This window comes from Pezoporus occidentalis, unplaced genomic scaffold (genome assembly GCF_034315485.1).
Source record: "Pezoporus occidentalis ecotype Australia unplaced genomic scaffold, CSIRO_AGI_Poc_V1 ctg183, whole genome shotgun sequence".
In the NCBI taxonomy this organism is placed as follows: domain Eukaryota; kingdom Metazoa; phylum Chordata; class Aves; order Psittaciformes; family Psittacidae; genus Pezoporus; species Pezoporus occidentalis.
This window is the reverse complement of record NW_026913673.1, coordinates 632578-648412: the sequence shown is the minus strand read 5'-3', so window position 1 is coordinate 648412 and position 15835 is coordinate 632578. Positions and strand designations below refer to the sequence as shown.

At 52.1% G+C, this 15835-nt stretch overlaps 1 protein-coding gene across 6 annotated transcripts in view; it reads left to right on the top strand.

The window, feature by feature from the left end:
- SGSM2 (small G protein signaling modulator 2) overlaps positions 1–9368 on the top strand; it is a 46706-nt gene extending 37338 nt beyond the window's left edge. For 5 of the 6 annotated variants that reach the window (XM_062615636.1, XM_062615638.1, XM_062615635.1 and 2 more), the window contains 8 exons: positions 2266–2448; positions 3232–3618; positions 4243–4367; positions 5196–5278; positions 5715–5824; positions 6455–6551; positions 7665–7832; positions 8723–9368. In XM_062615636.1, the coding sequence (XP_062471620.1) occupies positions 2266–2448; positions 3232–3618; positions 4243–4367; positions 5196–5278; positions 5715–5824; positions 6455–6551; positions 7665–7832; positions 8723–8811 (1242 nt within the window). In that variant the 3' untranslated portion in view covers positions 8812–9368. The remainder of the gene's footprint in view (positions 1–2265; positions 2449–3231; positions 3619–4242; positions 4368–5195; positions 5279–5714; positions 5825–6454; positions 6552–7664; positions 7833–8722) is intronic. The other variant, XM_062615639.1, reaches the window with a different exon arrangement.
- The last annotated feature ends 6467 nt before the right edge of the window (positions 9369–15835 follow it).

The following is a 15835-nucleotide window of genomic DNA, read 5'->3' as shown; positions in this document are numbered from 1 at the left end:
ATTCAGGCTCTGCCTGTGCCATGCATTTGCCCTGAACAGATCCTGTTTCCACAAATCTGTCCCATAAACCAGGAAGTGCTGGCATTTGGATAGCAATTGGAGGCATCCCTCTGTTACATGGTGTGTCAGCTGAGCTGCACCTCGGAATGCTCTTTGAAATAACTAATGTGTCTGTAAGATGCTGCGTGTGTGAGTGCAGACTTCTGCTGGAGCTGTGAACAGCCCAGATGTACCTTCTGAAATGCCCTTGGAGTTACTGTCTGGAGGCTAAAAGTACCCAGAGGAGGCTTTGCTTTGTGAGTTCATTATGCTTTTGCTAGACTTCAATCAGATGTGCCTCTGTGAAACACAAGGTGCAATTTCAGATGAGACATTACTGCTCTTAATATCTCCCATGTTGCTGCTAACATTGATCAGTGAATAATTGCCTAGGTTATGTCACAGCCTTCCTTCACAGTCAGAAACCCAGCATTACGGATATAGTTCCCATTAATGAAACCACAATTTGCCCATCTCTTCGTTACACCATCTCCCTTTGCTAATCTGTTTAGAGCAGCATCAACTTTTTACTTTGCTGAGTGCTTTCATCTGTTATAATTACCAGGCAAGTGCCTCCATAACACAGCAGCCTGGTAACAAACAGAAAGTGGCAGCCAGCCATCCCTTCACTGAGCTGTGCTCACCAGCAGAAACTGGATGTGCTCCTAAGCAGAGTGCTGAGGATACAGCAGAACTTACTCCTAGATGCTTTCCACGATGACATTAAGAATCACCCAAATGTTTGCTGAACTGTCTACAGCAGTAATGAGGTTTGCCTTGAAATATAATTAACACATTAATCTGCTGCTCTGTTAGTGTTATTACCAGTGAGGTAGTGTTCATGCAGAAGCTGATCCTGTTCTGGATTAAATGGATGAGGATATCAAAACACTTGGTGTTTGCTAGCTCCCAATTATTCTGTATTCCAAGGGATAATTCATATCCCTGTGAGCACCTGCAGATCAGAAGGGCAGTCTGAGCTAGGGCCTTGCAATGGCAAAATGAGCTACCTTGCCAACAGGGAGCACTTGACAAGCAGCATTCTTGTTACTAAGCACTGCTGCAGCAATTGGACTTGGTTTTCCTCACACTCATCTTTATTAGCCAGTTCTGAACACAGCTGGGGAAGTGCCCCCATACCTGTTCACCCCCTTCTGCACACCAGTAGTAAATAACTGGAATAACCGACTGCTCAAAGAAAAGCACTGTTGGAGTCTAAAGCTTTCTGCTGAAGGTGAGAGTCCATTAAATGAATGACATGAAACCAGTCATAACACTTGCACGTACAGGAGACTTCCCGTGTCCTCAGTTCCAGCCATCGCGGGTGATTTATCATCCTTGCCTTCTGATGGTATTTTCGCAGTCATCCATCAGTATCATTCCCAAACGTGGCCGTCCTCCAGCCTTCCACTAACTGTTGTATTTCATGATTTATGACTCGACAGCTACCTCAAGTGACAAATAGCCTGCAGCTCCTAGCATGAATGCTCTGGTAGCAGCTCCAGCCAGCAAGCCCAGAGCCTGAAGCCAGCTCACAGTTGCAGTTTCTCTTCAACTCTTGACAAGTAACAGAGTAGGAACATTATTATATGTTGCTTAATAGCTGAAGGAGGGGGGGTTCTGTGTCTGTCTTTCAACAAAGGAAGCCAGGAGTGGCAAAAGTCTGTTCTATTACTATGGGAACCAGAGTGCTTGGATATGGGCATGGGCTGTGTGAGCTGGGAATTCCACTGTTCAGGAGGTTCTTCCAGCAGCTAACTCTGTACAGGCTGATGTCTGTAAAGCTGTGACCTGCAGTTCATTGCAAGGGCTATGGTATGGTTGGAACAGAGAAGGATTAGGGAAAGAGGTGTAATGGAATTAGGAATAATGTGGTCAGAGTGGCAATGGCTCCATTAGACTGCATCTGACTTCTTACAGGGGGTTTCACATGAAAGGCAGGGACACCTCCTGTTCTTTCCTGTGCAAAGTGCTGTTGATGCCACAACATGCACACATGAATCTTTACTGGCAACTGCAGTGATAGTTTATTCCCTGCACTAAATACACATCTTACTGCTCCAGGCACTGCGCCTTCCAGTCAGTGCTGCACAAGAGGGCATCAGGATCCCTCAGGCTTTCAGTTTGGAACATTACACCTCCTTCACTCCTCTCCCTCCTGCCTTCCACTCGCTGTTCGTGCTGGTTTTCAAGGAGACCCCCATTTCAGTGGCTGTCTGTGTGCAGGTGGATGAAGACATCGCTCTCCGCTACCAGAAGGTCATGGCAGAGTGGAAAGCCTGCGAGGTCGTTGTGAAGCAGCGAGAGAAGGAATCCCATTCTGCCACGCTGGCAAAGTTTTCCTCAGGCAGCAGCATCGACAGCCATGTCCAGAGGCTCATTCACAGGGACTCCACCATCAGCAATGATGTAGGTACTCCTTCCTCTCACCCGTACGGTGCGGGCAGGGCGGGAGGGTTGGCATCTGCACAGGGACACAGACACTGACATTAGCACAGCTCCATCAGTCTGGAGCTACTTGAGTCCTGTACAGAATGGGAAGCTGTAGTGCCTACGCTAGAGCTCAGAGCTCTGTATTTGGGGTAGTCTATAGCTGGTTTTAAGCAGGACCTTCCTAAGAGGCTTTAAGAATCACTTACTATAGAAGATCCCTCTGTCAGTAGAGAAATAGTTTTCTAGATCTCCTTATTATAGGTCCTTTATTCAAATCCAGCATAGAGCAGAAGCTCACTACTATTAAAGCATACTTTTGATTCTGTCATGTTCCTGATTGTCAGCTTGGGGGGGGGGATTTTATTTTGGGAGAGGGGACCTTTGTCAATCTAAGGTAAGATGCTAAGCAGAAGGGCAGACTGAACTGTCATTGCAATGACCAGGTGCTTTTAGTGTTGCTGTCGCAGCAGGGAAGCTTCACAGCATTCCAAGGCATTTCTAATTGAAGATTATGAAAGGGGAGACATCATCACAGGAAATGGATATGAGATCATGAATTGGTATTTAATAGTTTTAGACTGATAGCCCCAGTGTAAAGACAGAGTGAGGAGCTCTCAACTGTTTGCATGCAGGGAAGCTCTACTCATCAGTGATCTGCTTCACTGCCGATTCCCACGGCTGGAGGGGCGTTTGTTTGCTACATGAATGCATTCTCCCCATCCCCACTCCTCTCCTCTCCCCTCCCCTGCCCACCCCCAGGTCTTTATCTCTGTGGATGAGCCGGACTCCATGGAGCGGGACTGCAAGGGGCAGGAGGACGCCCGCTTCACCCCGGCAGCAGCAGCCGCTGCAGAGCCCCAGGCTGTGGAGTTCGACTCCCCCGACTCGGGGCTCCCGTCCTCCAGGAACTACTCGGTGGCCTCGGGCATCCTGTCCAGCATCGAGGACGGGCAGAGCGGCTCCTTTGAAGAGGGGGCTGAGGAAGAAGCGGGCGCTGACGGGGAAAGGACCGACCCAGAGGCACCGCGGCTGCACAAGGCCAAGGCAGTTGTGCTGCAGCCGCAGGGCTCTGCAGCAGAAGAGCAGCTGTGTTCCCACGGGGACTATTTAATGGACGTGGCTTCTGTCTGCGCTGCATCCTACACAGTAGGTCGCTACCTCAGTAAAGCACTGCTTTTCCAGCACGGACTCGTACGTTGTCAGATAGGATGGAATGAGACAATCCCAAACTAGAACTGCAGGTGGTGGGACCAGAGCTGAGGAGTTTTGCATCCAAATCTCTTCATCTGGATTCAGAGCTAGATTGGAAGTAGGACAGCAAGAAAAACTTGGGTCTTTTTTTGAGTGGGAGGTACAGTTCTAGCAGCTAAAGCTGTCCATGGGCTGGGGGTGACACAGCACATGTAGGATTTCGGTGTCATTTAATTCAAGCTAAACCCCACATTGAATCAAATGGAGCCACAATCTAAATCTAGATTCAGAGCTCCACCACCCATTAGTGTTGCTGTCAACAGATTTGTAGTTGAGGTTTTGGCCTCTCTCTGCTGAAGTCGTTCAACTGGAAAGAGCCCTTTGGAAACAGCACAGGCTTGGAACATTTACCAGGGAGTGTGCATTGTACTTGGGATTCTTGACAGTAATCAACTATTTCAGTGTTCTTGTGTGCCCAGGGTTTAATTGTACCATTTCTGTGTTGATTCTGAGAGGAATCTGCACAAATCCTGGCATGCTCTAATGGCAGCAGATCTAACTAAAACCCTTCTCTTCCAGATAGAGCTATTGGACACTGTTGCCTTAAATTTGCACCGAATTGACAAAGATGTCCAGAGGTGTGACCGGAATTACTGGTATTTTACTGCTGATAACCTGGAGAAACTCCGAAATGTCATGTGCAGGTAGGGCAGCTTGGGAAGGGAACTGCTCTCCACAGCCCTGTCACAGTCCATAAACTATGACAGGCAAGAAGAGTCTGTGTAAGAGTTCTCAGCAATGAACTAAAGAACTCTGCAGGAAGGAGGAGCCTGGGGGGGGAACAAAAGCCAAAAAACCCCAACCCCACCCCTCTAAAACTCAGGGCTTTTCCCCATAGGCTGCTGTTGCAGCTGGGTTTTCCCAGACTACTGCTAAGTGAGCCCTGTGTGCAGGGCCTGGTTCTCTCCATCCAAGCAGAAACCAATGCAGGCTGTGGAATACCCTGGAATGGGAAGGGCCAGAAAGTTCTCAGAGCCACACATTCAACAGCTGCTTGAGATGTGATTGCACACAATCAAATCAGACTTTGTTATTTAGCTGTTGAGGAACAGAGGGAGAAAAAGTCCAGATGAATGCATCCTGGGAGTAGAGAACTGATCACAGCCTTTTGTTCCTTCACAACACATGAAGAGCCTTCAGCAGGAGTCATATTCCAGGAGCTCTTCCTGTCCCACATGCTGCTCTGTCTTCATCGTGGGTTGGTTACAAAGCCTTTAGAAATCTTCTGGGGAACAAACCAACCAAACAAGCATAAAGCAACAGGAATACTTGTCATTTTATACTGGCACGTTGGAAGATTTGAATTGTTGCAGCTCTCTGTGGGCTTCTAGCTTTATCTTTTCTAGCATCCAGAACAAGACACTTAAAAGCTTCCAACAGGAGTTGTGTTTTAGGTGCAAGACACATTTTTGGGGCCACCATGCAGCAAGAGGATTTTTAATCCTGTTATCTCCTGTGTTTTCTTTGTGCAGTTATGTTTGGGAGCACCTAGAAGTCGGTTATGTCCAAGGCATGTGTGACCTCCTGGCTCCTTTGATGGTTATCCTTGACAACGGTAGGAAGGGGTTTATTGTGTTACATTATTTGTCTCTTTAGGGAGGTCTGTCCTTAGAAATGCTGGGTCACAAGCAGCTATAGGAGTTAACCAGGGCCAGCTCCCCAGCAGAATCAAACCTGCTGAAAGGGCTAACACCAGTGTCGTGGGCATTCCCTGCTCACTCACAGGCTCCAGATGAAATTCCATTAGATTTCAAAGCGGCTGCGTTGTGGCAGTTGCTAACACTGAAAAGTAACTGCAAGGTGGGTTCTTCTGAACCACCACTAGTAAAAATGGCCCCGAGTCAGGTACCATCTTCTGTTACATCTGAATCCATGGTGATGGGATTAGGGAAGAGCAAAGGGGAAAACCCTGGTTTTCCCGGCCCTGCAGGTTGATGTTTGGCTCAGGGAAGTCTCACAATTGGCAGCACTGTTTTGTGTTGTGCCTGCAGATCAGCTGGCTTACAGCTGCTTCAGCCACCTGATGAAGAGGATGAGCCAGAACTTCCCCAATGGAGGTGCTATGGACACGCACTTCGCCAACATGCGGTCCCTGATCCAGGCAAGTCCTTTTAAATCTTCTTTGGAAGATGGGGCTGTGGCAGAGGCTCAGCATGAGCCTGATGCCACCATGAAGGGCAGGAACTCCAATGGCTCCTTGTCATCTGCTGCCTGAGAGCTGGGCAGGACAAGAATTGTTTCATGCAGCCCCCAGCTGATTCCTGCCAGTCAGGGGACAGCATTTGCTGTCACAGTGAAGAGCGTGTATTACAGCAGCTCAGTGCATCTTACTCTGACAACCAAAACCAACCCCAAACATCTGCCTCCAGTACAGCAGCTACACAGTGCAGTGACTGCTGCGTATGGCTCAGTCCAGCTCCTGTCTCTCTTCCAGCAAATTCAACTATTTGCCACTTGTTAGAAGTCAGTAGGATTTGTAACTCACTGTTTGGACCTTTAAAATCACATCAGGAGTGACTGTTGTCACCTCGTAACTGCAGAGCATAACTCTTCACCCATCAGCCTGTGTGAGGGCACCCCCATCACAGGCATTTTGCAAACACAATGTAAAAGGATGTATCTGTGCCAAGAGCTGCACTAACAGGAATGGGGATAAAGAGCAGCCTCCACCACCTCTGACCCTGGCTGCCACCTCAGACCAGGTACTGACAGTGATGGTTTTGCATTTTAGATTCTAGACTCGGAGCTTTTTGAACTGATGCACCAGAATGGAGATTACACTCACTTTTACTTCTGCTATCGCTGGTTCCTGCTTGACTTTAAAAGAGGTAATAATGTTCTCTGCCTGTAGCTTAGGGTTGTGCAAAACTGTGAACAGTTCTGTGTGTTGGTCTAAATGTCTGGCTGGTGAGTAGCAGCTAGGGACAGAGGAGAGACTGTAGACAGGAACGTTAAGGGAACTTTCAGAGACAAACTGGCACTGGAATGAAGTCAAAGCTTAGAAAAGGGTGTTGTAAATTCCTGATAACGGGGTTGGAGCCAGGTTTCTGCTCAGTGCAAATGCCTGTTTGCTCAAGTAGGTGATCCCAAGTTGATCATGCTCCCTTGTAAGCTTTGCCACCTCCTTTCTAATCCATTTCATAACAAGGAGCAGTAGCTCAAGACCTGTTGTACTTTGCTGAGTGAGGTGTTTTATAGACTGTGGGAGCACTCCAGGATTTCAGGAGCCCTGCACAAGCACACTCACCTGCACCCACTCCAACAGAAGCTGCTCCTTGTAATCGAGGACCCATCTTGCTGCCAGGCAAAGTCAGCAGCTCCTTGGAATTAGGGACTCACCTGCAAGAATCAAACCCAACAGCCCTCTCAAGTACCCTAAAGCACAAGGTGAGAGAGGGAGATGATACACAGCCATCAGATATTTATTATAAGCAACTATCTGATGGAGGGGAGTGACTGTCACTCTTAACTGAATAGTAAACCCTCCCCCTTCTCCTTTACGGAGCATGGCCTGTTCCCTACATCCCAACCTCCAAGCCTCATTGTCACAGACTGGGCAGAAGATGAGCCTGTATTGTTCAAGAAAATGAAGCTTCCATGTGCCATATCTGAATTGTGGCGTGTGTAGGCCCAGTTACACACATCTGCTATCCCTAGAACCAGTGGGCCTACCTGTGCTGCTCTCACGTCTTACTGCACTTCAGGCATCTTCCTGGGGTTGAGTTTGCACCATCACACCTGGATCCTTTCTCAGTTTTCCTTGAAACCCAATTCTGTTGCCAGACTTGCACAAGTAGTGACAGGAGTTGGCTGGGGGAGAGGAAAAGGAATCATCAAGTACTATTCATGCCTGTCTGTAAGGCCTGTAAGACGTTAGTTAGAGAAGGGGAAATGGTCAATGTGAATAATCAGCTGCTCTTGTAATGTTTATTCCCATTCAGAATTGTTGTACGAGGATGTATTTACAGTGTGGGAAGTTATTTGGGCAGCAAAGCACATCTCTTCAGAACATTTTGTCCTTTTCATTGCCTTAGCACTTGTGGAAGTTTATCGAGAGATTATCCGTGATAACAACATGGACTTCACCGATATCATCAAGTTCTTTAATGGTAAGAGGCTTTAAGAGAGCTGTTTTGATAAAAAGCAAGTGATGAGAGTTTGTTCCTTCTCCCTCACTCGGACTGTCTGCACTTGAGCCATGTTCTTGCTCTCATGACAAGCCCCTGGTCATTTTAAGCTCTGAATCTCTCACCCCTTCACGTACATGAAGGGCCCAGCCTTTCACATGGTTCCCAAACATCTGACTGGGTATTTAAAAGGTTTGGAAACAATTGTGTGTAAGGACAGTAACTCCCCCCATGACCAATGCTGTGGCCTTCAGCTGCAGAAGCCCCAGATTTGGTTCTGGTTTTGCCTCAGCCCCTTATTGCAAAGCTGTACATGAACGTTCCCTCAAAAAACCCAACCAGCAAACCCAGTCCCTGCCTAAGCTGAATGAACTGAGGGTCTGAGGCAGCCCAGAGCTGCTCTCTGATCTGACCAAGCTGCAGAGTGCAGATGTGGAACCACGTGGGCACATCCCTCCATGTACAGAAAGCCCTTCCAACAGTACGTACCACCTGCATCCCCGACACTCCAGCAGCAGTTCCTGCTGGGAGAGCTACCAGGATCCGGATGGGTTCAGCTTCACAGGTTGAGACCCCCAGAGGGCTGCTCACAGGCACACGAGGTGCAGTCCCAGCATGCCAGGGTCACAGGGATCTCTGCAACACAAGAATTGACACCAGAAGTGTTAGATCTTGATGTCAGGGCCTACAGCACCAGGAGACTCATTCGTTACTCTATATTTTAATGTGCCAAACCTAACCCCCTGCACTGCTTTTGGGCTGCTGCTAACATCACACAAAGTAAGGAATTCATGCTAATGGTACCTCAGCATCAATTCCAGGGCATGTATCGGTGCTGCTGGCATTTAAGAGTGTTTGTCTGTGTCTTTCAGAAATGGCAGAGCACCACAATGCTGAGGAAATCCTGAGGATAGCCAGAGACCTGGTCTACAAAGTGCAGACACTGATAGAAAACAAGTGACAAGGAGCAGGCTGTCACCGTGGGCCTCACTGGGAGCTGTGGGACAGAGCACTTCTTGCACTGCAACTGCAAAATGGGGTTTTAACTGCATCTTCCATGTAATGTAACAGATATCAAAGAGCTTTGTAACGGACTTGTAAAGCCAGAACTTTCCTCCACCAGACAAGGTTCGTGTTTGATAGCTCCCCGTTACACTCACTTTGTATTTCTAGACAAGATCTTTTTGCATTCTCTTGCTCCCCTCTGTAAGACCGCCTGTCCACATTTGGGATACAAAAAGGGGGGATCTGACATACTACAACATTTGTATTTTGACTTACTGCACCTTTAAAGCCTGGATGCACGTTGGGTGCTGTGCCAGAACCTTCTGGGGGGTATGGCTGGATCCAGCATCACTCAAGTGTTGCACTTGGGTCCTTGGAGGAGCGCTTGGTGGACTCGTTGTCTATGTCTTGAACAGGGAAGAGAATGTGTATGAGCTCCTGCTGCTAAAACAGTTGGCTTTGTATTTAGCAGAGTATTTAGCAGCAATTAAAGTAAGGGTACCAGCTGGAGAATGGCCTTAACTACATAACATGGTTAACACAAGCAGTGCAGATGTGGCACCATAAGCTAAAATCATCACCCAGCCTCTGCTGCCTCATTCACGCTGTTGACTCTCCATGGCCTACACTCGCCTTCATTTTGCTTTGCAACCTCCCTCTGTGCCTGTCCCCAGAGGACGGTACCTGCCCAGCTCAGCACCCAGAACGGCTGCGTCCCTGCTCGTGGCAGCAGCTCCCACACTCCTGGTGTCTGTGCAGAGCACACGAAGCTCAGACCCTACCTTAGACCAGAGCAGAGCCTGGCCCCCTCCAGGGGACGCCTCGTGTGCTGCTCTCCACCTCCCCCTGCTCTGCAGAGCTTTCCTGGAGGAACTTCCCTTGGGCTCTGCCACCACCACCCGGGCGCTCCCTGCTCCTGCTGATGAAGCGTGGAAGCGTTGCACAGGATCCGGCCCTGCTGCTGCAGCAGGTGCTGGTCTGCAGAGCATCCCCACGCCCCGTGGACCTTCTGTGCTGCTCCATCCCCTGCCTGGCCACACGCAGCCCGCAGCAGCGGCCGTGGCCTGCAGAGAGAGCAGAGGTGCCCGTCAGGTACCTGCAGGCCTGGTGCTGTCCCAGCACCCCCTCACCCCGCATCAGCCATCACCAATCTGCTGTTTGCTGTGCCTGGGTGCGTGGAGTTTCCAGGTCAGCTGCGGAGCTCACGGGGCTCGCACCCTGTGCCCCCAGGAAACCAGGGGAAGCACTTCAAGTATCCCAAAGTCCCCAGCCCTGCCCTTGGAACCTCAGCGATTTAGGGGGGGAATTTGAATCTTTGTGTTTCTGCTCTTCTGGGGTTTTTCATGCGTTTTCTTTTCTCCTGGGGAGCAGACGGGACACAGGTGCCTGCCACTGAGCCCCGCAGAGAACGCAGCACTGGGCTTGTCCTGCTCACAAAATGGTTTGGCTTGAAGGCACCTTGAAAGGGCCAGAACGGCCAACCCCTGCCAAACCCCCTGAGCCCAGGCTCAAAGCCCTGAGGGAGAAAACCAAACATCAAACCTGATGCTCCACGTGGCTGGAGCAGCCTCCAGGCTGAGCCTGCAGTTCTCCGGGATCAGGGAACAGGAGTGGGAAGGATGAGCCCCTGTGGTGCTGCGCAGGTGGCTTTGGGAAGGGAATCCCCTTCCCAGCAGTGCTGGAATCCCAACAGTGGGAGCTGCAGGGGGTAAAGAGTCAGGATAAGCTCCAGTGCCTGTGTTGGGAACGAGGGATGCTCTGGCTGGGATCATCCTGGCTCTGACAGGGTCAGCCTGTGCAGGGGGCCGGATCCTGGCTGCTGCGAGGGCTCCAATGCGCTTCGAGTTGTGTCTGTCTGGAAAGTGAGATGGGGTTTGTTAAATGACACAAGTGAGGCACCCTCCAACCGCCAGAGCCCCAGGAGGGGATGTGACAGAGAGCCCTGCCCTGCTTCCCCGCGGTGGGAATGTGCGAGCCAGCTCTGGTTACCCCACAGCAAAGGGATCCCTGTGAACTGCACTGTATTTGTTACAGCTTTCTGTCCAGCTGTACCTCTCAATGGTGTGTATTATTTATTTCTGTTGGGGGCAGGCTCTGCTCTTCGCTGCTCCCTTAGTTATGTTTAATGTAACACATGAATAAATCCTTTATGGTCGCAGCATCCCATGGTGCTCGGTGGAAGTGGTTCCTCTCCCTCCAAGGCAGTTCCAGGGACGGCACAGGGAGTCCCAAGGCTGGGGCTGGCTGGGAAGAGACTGCAACACGCAGCCAGGGCAGGGGCTGCTCTACCAAGCGGGTCATCACCAGCGCCCTGCACGTGGCCCCTGGGGGACTCAAGGGCAGGCTGAAGCTGTGCATCCTCAGAGGCCTGGCCTGTGGCTGCCTCAGCCCCGGGGAAGGAGCAGGCACAGAGCTTCAACTCAAATGGGTTTAACTGAGATCTGGGGGACCGGGGGGGGGGCCTGTGGGAGCAAGCTGAGGATGAACTGGTACAAGCTGCAGCCACTGCCCTGCTCCAGCACTAACCTGGACACGGGGGGAGCCCAACACCCCAAAACCCTTCCCGGGTGCAGCCGTGGTGGCTTTGAAGCCCTCACCAGTGCCCAGAGGATGCTCACAGTACTCAGCCCCCCCCACCCTGCACAGGAGCCCTGCTGCCACCCCAGAGGTTGGAGCTGCCCAAACTCTTACCGGGCTCTGCGGCCACGTTCCGGAGGCACGGACACCGGGAGACGCTGGGACTCAGCTCCAGCACCTGCAGGAGAGAGCATTTAGACTGAGTTAGGTGAAGGCTGGGCCAGGCTCCGTGTCCAGCTCCTCATCGTACAGGGGAGGGCCCTGTGACCCCCCTCCCAGCGCGTCCACCATGGAGGAAGGACCCAAGAGGGGCTGGTGCCGCAGGGGTGACACCAGCACCATCCTGGGGCGGGGGGAGCCTCACCTGAGCACCATGAGCAGGGCACAAGCACCGCATCCAACACCCGAGTTCCCATCAGTCCTTAGGGTCCTCCCGACCTGGTGGTCGGTAACAGGGCTGGAGGGAGAGCGGAGGAAGTCACAGTGAGAGCGAAGGAGCTGCATGCAGAGCACAGGGAGGAAGATGCAGACTCCTGGTTCAGCTTTCAGTGCATGTTTATTTCAGTTTTGTATTTACTTCAGGCAAGTGCTTATTACATAGGTATTATTCATGTTGGATACCTAAACTCTGGAGCATGAAGAGCCAGTACAGTACAGCTGAATAGTAAAAACACAGTATGTACAAAATTAGTGGTTTTTTTTTCACAGAGCAGATGTACCCAAACACATCAAAATCTTTACAGCGTAGGCTGGGGTGTTTCGGTCAGTGCCACATCCTCACCACTGAGGCAATCCGTGACCTTACAACCAGCATCTCCAAACATCCCTACTGCAAACGCTTTTAGCCAGGACGGGGGGCTCCCGGCAGCGAGAGCCATGGGGGGGACCCGCTCCCACCACACTCCTCACCCAGCGATGCCTCGGCTGGTGCTTGACCGGATGCAGGCAAATCACTGGGTGGATGCAAAGAGCGCTCTGAGCACAGCCCAGACACCCCCCCGGGACCGCACGGTTCCGGTGCGTGGGCAAGGGCCGGGCACTGGGCTCTGGGCACCACCGGGCTGTGCTGCCGTTGGCATCGCGGGCACTGCCCATAGGGTCCCGGTGCCCGGCCCGGAGCAGCACCGCAGCCGGTGCCCACCATGAGAACACGAGCGCAGAGGAGGCGCCAGCAGCCAGGGAGGGCCCCAGCACACTCAAGTCCCTGCCACCGCGCAAGGAGGGTGCGAACTGATGGGTCTCATCCTCACCTGCAGCAGAAGCAGCCCATGACCCCTGCGGGGTGGGTGAGGAATCCAACCCGCGCCCCTCGCACCACGGCCACACTGGGATTTCTGGTTCATGCAATCAGCGCTCAGGGTGAAACGCGTCCAGAGCAGACACAGGCAACGCACGGACACCAGACACGAGACAGCCTTGCAGCGAACTTCTACACGTGCATCAAGAGGCGTGCACAGGGACCACCATGAGCAGCAAGAGCCTGAGCTCCACCTAAACCACCAAAGGCATTGCACAAGATTTTGTTTGCTCTTTTGTCAGAGAAGGCCACTTTTAATTAAAACAAAGAAAAAAAAAGAGACAAACTTACCCCCAGCAGCAGCCTGGACACACACAGCTCCAGTGGGATGCAGGGAATCCCCACCCGCACGAACTGACTCTGCACAGCTCTAGAAGAGCAGGAGGGCATCGCCCCATCCAGCTCTGTGCCCCACCACAAACCCAGCTCAGACCTGAGCCCTCCTTGCCTGATACCCACCATCTAACCCCAGCACCACCACGCACACACGTGCAGAGCCCCCATGGCACTGGTTTGGCTCCAGCCCCACTCTCCCGGTGTCCCCCACCCCGCACACAGCCCCCGGGTGGGCAGAGCAGGGACCTGCTCACCACGGGGCTGTGCAGGGACCCTGGGACCCGCTGGGGACAGCGGGAACCCCGGCAGCACCACGGGCATCGGAACCTCCCCTTGGCCACCGACCTTCTCCTGTCTGAGCCCACAGTGACCCGGGAGCCCAGGCTGAGCAATGGGGCTCCTTCCTCCTCCTGGTCCAGCCAAGCACAGCCCCACTCCTCCCCGCGCTCTCATCCCCTCCCCTCACTGCTCAACGCCCTTCAGACAAAGCCACGAGTCCTTCCCACGGGGGCCTCTCCATCAAACACCACCACACGAGACGGGGGTTTGGTCAAAACCTGGCTCTGGAAGCACGAGGGCATCGTCCCCTGCACCCGTCGCTGCGCGGGGATCACTCCCAGGGATGTGCTGGGTCCGTTCCACGCACACACGGTGCTGCTGGAGGAAGGTTCAAGCTGATGGAGCTGATGGAGCTGTCGGCAGCGCGACACAAAGCTCAGGAGCACGGAGGCTGCGAGGTCAGGAAGCACGGAGAGAAGGACCTAGGGGGAGCACCTCCACTAACTGCAGCCACGGAGACAGCCCTGATGGGACAGGAGCATCTTCCTGAACCTGCTCCATAGAAACCCATCTACCAGCAATGTGGCGTGGTTACCGACAGCTGACACTGTTCAACAGGAAAGATTTCTTGTAAACTTTGTATTTATTGATTTTTTGGGACAAATTAGATCTTGTGAATCCCAAAGTGTACATATATATGTATTTATATATATAGCTTTCTCCATAGGGAAAACATGTCAAAGGAGGAGACATTTGTAAAGTGCCCCTTGTTATACAGTACTGAACATGAGCGTCAGTGTAAAGCTGAAGTTCTGAGCAGCAGTGACAGACGTGGGCACGGAAGAGCTGCACTTGGCTCCTTCCCCACAGAACAGAGAAGTTTGCTTAAAACAGAAAATCCCCAAGGAAACACTTCTGGTGGCCACGGAAAAGGCGGAAGAGAACAGGGGGACCCAAGACATCCAAACCAGCTGAGGGCTGGCCAAGCAGGACAAGATGTGTTCAAGGTAGGAGTTTGGACAAGACAGCATCACAGAACTCCTCAGGGAGAGAAACTGGCAAAGATGTGGAACATGGACATGAGCAGGGCAGTGACACTGGTACCTTTAAACCACAAGGGAGCAGAAGATGAGGTCAGCAGCATCCTTACAGCCAAGGCCATTAAATAATCCACCTGGAAGCTCATTTGCCTGCAAAGGGGAACTCCTCTCTTCATCCTGTAAAAAGGATTGTGGAAAACAGAGCAGCTCTGTGCCTGGCTATGGCAGAAGAAGATACAGGAATAAGAAGCCAACGGGGTTGAGGTGGGAGCAGAGTTTTCAACACACAAAGTGAGCTATTGTTGCAAAACTGCTTTAGAAGAGCTGGACCAACCCACATGGGCTGACCCTGCAGGTCCTGTCAGTGTGGGACATGGGGGCATGGAGGGGCCCTCGGCCAATGCTCGTGTGCCGAGCCCCACTTCCCAATCCAGGGCTTCTCTCCTTCAATGAGCTCAGCCACTCTTGACCAGAAACCTCCCGCCTCCACGATGGTGTTGTCAGTTGGAAGAGTGAAGAAGGCAGAAAGATGCTTCCTCCCCATCCTAAAGCTGCTGCAGGAGGCAAAGCCACGCGGCTCTCCTACGAAGGGAGATGATCCTGTTGCAAATACTCAGTGTTCAAGAGTTTCTGATGAGCAGCAACTGTCCTGGTCCCGAACGCTGATCTCCAAGGTACCGGCACACAGAACACAACGTCCTCAGGAAAGCACCTGCGAGTACAAGGAGATGATGCTGCCATCCCAGAGTGCCACCACCCAGTGAAACAACCCTGGTTCAGTGTGGTTCAAGGATAAGGAATCCTTACAGGTTTGTCCGCTCTGCTGTGGAAACGGTGCCAGGAACACTCAAGGATGCAAGGGAAAAAGGAAAGTGTTAACTTGGGAGCACCCAGGGCTTTATGACTGAATCTGATGCAGTTCTCAGCCACGTCTGACCTCTGCTTGGAGGAATCACCCTGCCTCCAGCACAGTTCAACCACAGCACGGGTGCTATGGAACCGGGGAGCTCCTGAACACCTCCAGCACCGTCCTCCGAGTCCACAACCAGGCCCAAGTCCTGCTGGCAGCACTCCAGGCAGGCTACGGAGCAGGTTTTCCCATGGCGGATCATGGCCCAAAGGAAGACGCAGCACAGGGAGGTGAGTGCCTGCTCAGCCCAGCCTCCTCCTCTGCATGGGCAGCACTTCCAGAGCGTTCCAGGGCAGCCCCCAGCAGGCACCATCCTCATCCTGCCCATGGAAGTGGCCACTGGCTACAGCAGGAATTCTGCCTGCGCTGAGGACTGTGGAGTGCTGGGTTTTGGGAAGACGGAGCAGAGATCATTAAGAGCAGGACTCACTACACACTGAACAGTGCAAGGACTAAGCAGCCAGCAATGGAACATGTCCTAAAGCACCCACTCAGGCAGGCTGCAAGTACCACACATCCCTCCTCGTGACTCCAGTGCGAT